Source organism: Octopus bimaculoides, chromosome 12, assembly GCF_001194135.2.
Source record: "Octopus bimaculoides isolate UCB-OBI-ISO-001 chromosome 12, ASM119413v2, whole genome shotgun sequence".
NCBI lineage: Eukaryota > Metazoa > Mollusca > Cephalopoda > Octopoda > Octopodidae > Octopus > Octopus bimaculoides.
Window position 1 is genome coordinate 38,269,337 of NC_068992.1, and position 2,573 is coordinate 38,271,909.

At 34.7% G+C, this 2,573-nt stretch overlaps 1 protein-coding gene across 1 annotated transcript in view; it reads right to left on the bottom strand.

The window, feature by feature from the left end:
- Positions 1-205: 205 nt before the first annotated feature.
- LOC106875872 (40S ribosomal protein S17) overlaps positions 206-2,573 on the bottom strand; it is a 6,511-nt gene continuing 4,143 nt past the window's right edge. Inside the window, exon 5 of the mRNA XM_014924173.2 lies at positions 206-324. Within this exon, the coding sequence (XP_014779659.1) occupies positions 244-324 (81 nt within the window). The 3' untranslated portion in view covers positions 206-243. The remainder of the gene's footprint in view (positions 325-2,573) is intronic.

Below are 2,573 nucleotides of genomic sequence, written 5' to 3' on the forward strand. Positions count from 1 at the left end.
TACCCACAATAGTCAAGGGATTATTATATATAAATTGCTCATATACTAGAAAAGGAATCCTAATTTACCAGTAATGTAAAAAGTTCTTCAAATAAACATTTCTTTCTAATCTCTTAGATGTAAAAGATGCAATTAGGTACTTTGTATCAAAGCTAATGGTTATACAAATCCATTGGTCTGAAGAGATAAAAAAAGACAAGCCAAATTTATACAGATTTATAAATTTATTTAGCGGTAATTACATTATGTTCTGGGCCCATTTCTGAAGCCACCCATAGATGGAATAGGTTGTGTTACTTGCAGACCTTCCAAATTACCAAAGTCCTAAAAAAATGAAAATAGACAAATTCATGTTAAAACAATAGAATTTAATACCTCTCAGCTTTGAATGCAACACTGTGGTAACTGCTATAGGAATGAGAAAGCATGCCAGAATGGAAGGAGACTAAATTCCATGCAGACAGCAGCCTTTTTATGTGAAGCAAGCGCCTAAGTGAGAAATATCAGAATTTTCCCTCAAAATTTCCATCACAAATCACCATATATTACATAGTTCTAATAGCATACTTGTAGGTAGGTCTTGGAGACAAAAAAATGTGGCTGAAGTTGGAATCTAGTATACAATAAGAATTTTGACTCATCAGATGAGGGATAAAAAAGATAAATTGCTGCTTGCTTAGCTGTAGACATGTAAAGTCTGAGTTCACATACATAACAAAAAGTAATGGACTAGGAAGAATTAATGTACTGTGTGAAAAATCATCCTTTAAGCATGTAATTCATCAATAAAATTGCACCATAATAAGTTGCCTTTTCATGATGCAGGAAATTAATCAATCATCTTCAGCACTGATTTGTCCAACAGAGAATACTGAATATAGCCAATCATTAAGAATTTCCAGGAAATTGACCTTTTGGTACAACTAAGACAAATCTTTTTTTTTCTTTTTATCTTTTGGTCTTTCTAGCCAAATTTAGAAACAAACCATGTGTCCAAAGACATAGGCATTAGGACACACAGGAACAGTAAAATAAAGTTGAAAAATAATAACACTGAAAATTCTACATTTCCATCAAATATTCTTTTCTATTACAGGCACAAGAGCTGAAAATTTAGGGGAAGAGATCTAGTCAATTACTTTGATCTCAGTATGCAACTGGTACTTATTTTATTGACTCTGGAAGGATGAAAGGCAACATCAACCTTGGTAGAATTTGAACTCAGAACGTACAGAAATAAGTCAAGATAAAGGTATAATAAAGATGAGATGTAGCTGTATTAATAACCCTTTAGCATTTAAACCAGCTAAAATACTATTTTATGTTCAGGCCGGCCAGATACAGGCTCTCTCACCTACCCTACAATGTCATCGTAAAAATAAACAACCCCAATCATCAAAATCTTGAAGCTACAAGGTAATAATTCAAAACAATGTGAATCAATAAGCATCACATATGATAGAGGAATCTGAATGCTAAACAGCTGAGGGAATGATGTAAGCAGCAGATTAAAAGATGCAATACAAATTTGGATGTTTATTTAGGTTAAAAAAGAATATAGTGAATAAATAGAAAGGGTACAACCATTTTTAGTACACATATGTACAAGCTCTTCCAATTTATCTTTAACCCTTTCGTTACTAACCTGGACATAGCTGGCCGAAAAATTTTTTGGTTCATAAGACCAACCCGGCCATAGCTGGCCGAGAGTACCCATTGTTATTTAAATGTAAATTTGAACCCAAATCTCATTATTACATTCGTTAAACACCTGATTTCACTTCGCAAACAGTTGAGTTATTGTATCCGACATTGTTTGGTGTGATATTTGAACTCAGTGAATTTTGGAAGACTTTTTCCCCACATTTTTCACGGCGTTAATTCTTTCAACTTTGAAATGAGCTTCAAAAGCACATGGTGAACAATAATGAATCGGATATTTCTGTATCTGAAACTGAAAGCAGCAATTCTGAAGACGCGACGGCGACAGTGAGAATGATTTTACACCAGAATGGAGTAAAGATTTAAAAAATATTTTTATTAACAATTTTTCTGGGGAGACAGGGATAGTCTTTCTCAGGAAGCGAAACCTTTAGACTTCTTTTTCATGCTTGTTTGAAATGATTACTGCGGAAACAAACCGTTACGCAGAATGTAAACAAGCCGGAAAAAAAGATAGCTTGTGGTTTCCTGCAACCGTAGATGAAATACGGGCATTTTTTGCCATAAATATTATTATGGGTATTAGACAGTTACCCAGAATAACAAATTACTGGAGCAATCAGGAACCTTTTGGCGATGAATGTTTCCAGTATTATGACGCGAGTACGATTCGTGAAGCTGAACCAATATTTACATGTGAGAGACACTAACAGTACCCCCAGTACGCGGAGAACCAAGCTTTGATACCTTATTTAAAATAAGACCCCTCATCGAATGCGTTCAAAGTGCATATAAAACATTTTACAAGCCTGAGAGATACTTATCCGTCGATGAGGGCATGGTGGGGTATAAAGGAAGAGTACGCTTCCGACAGTATATGCCAAGAAAGCCCACAAAATGGGGGATCAAAG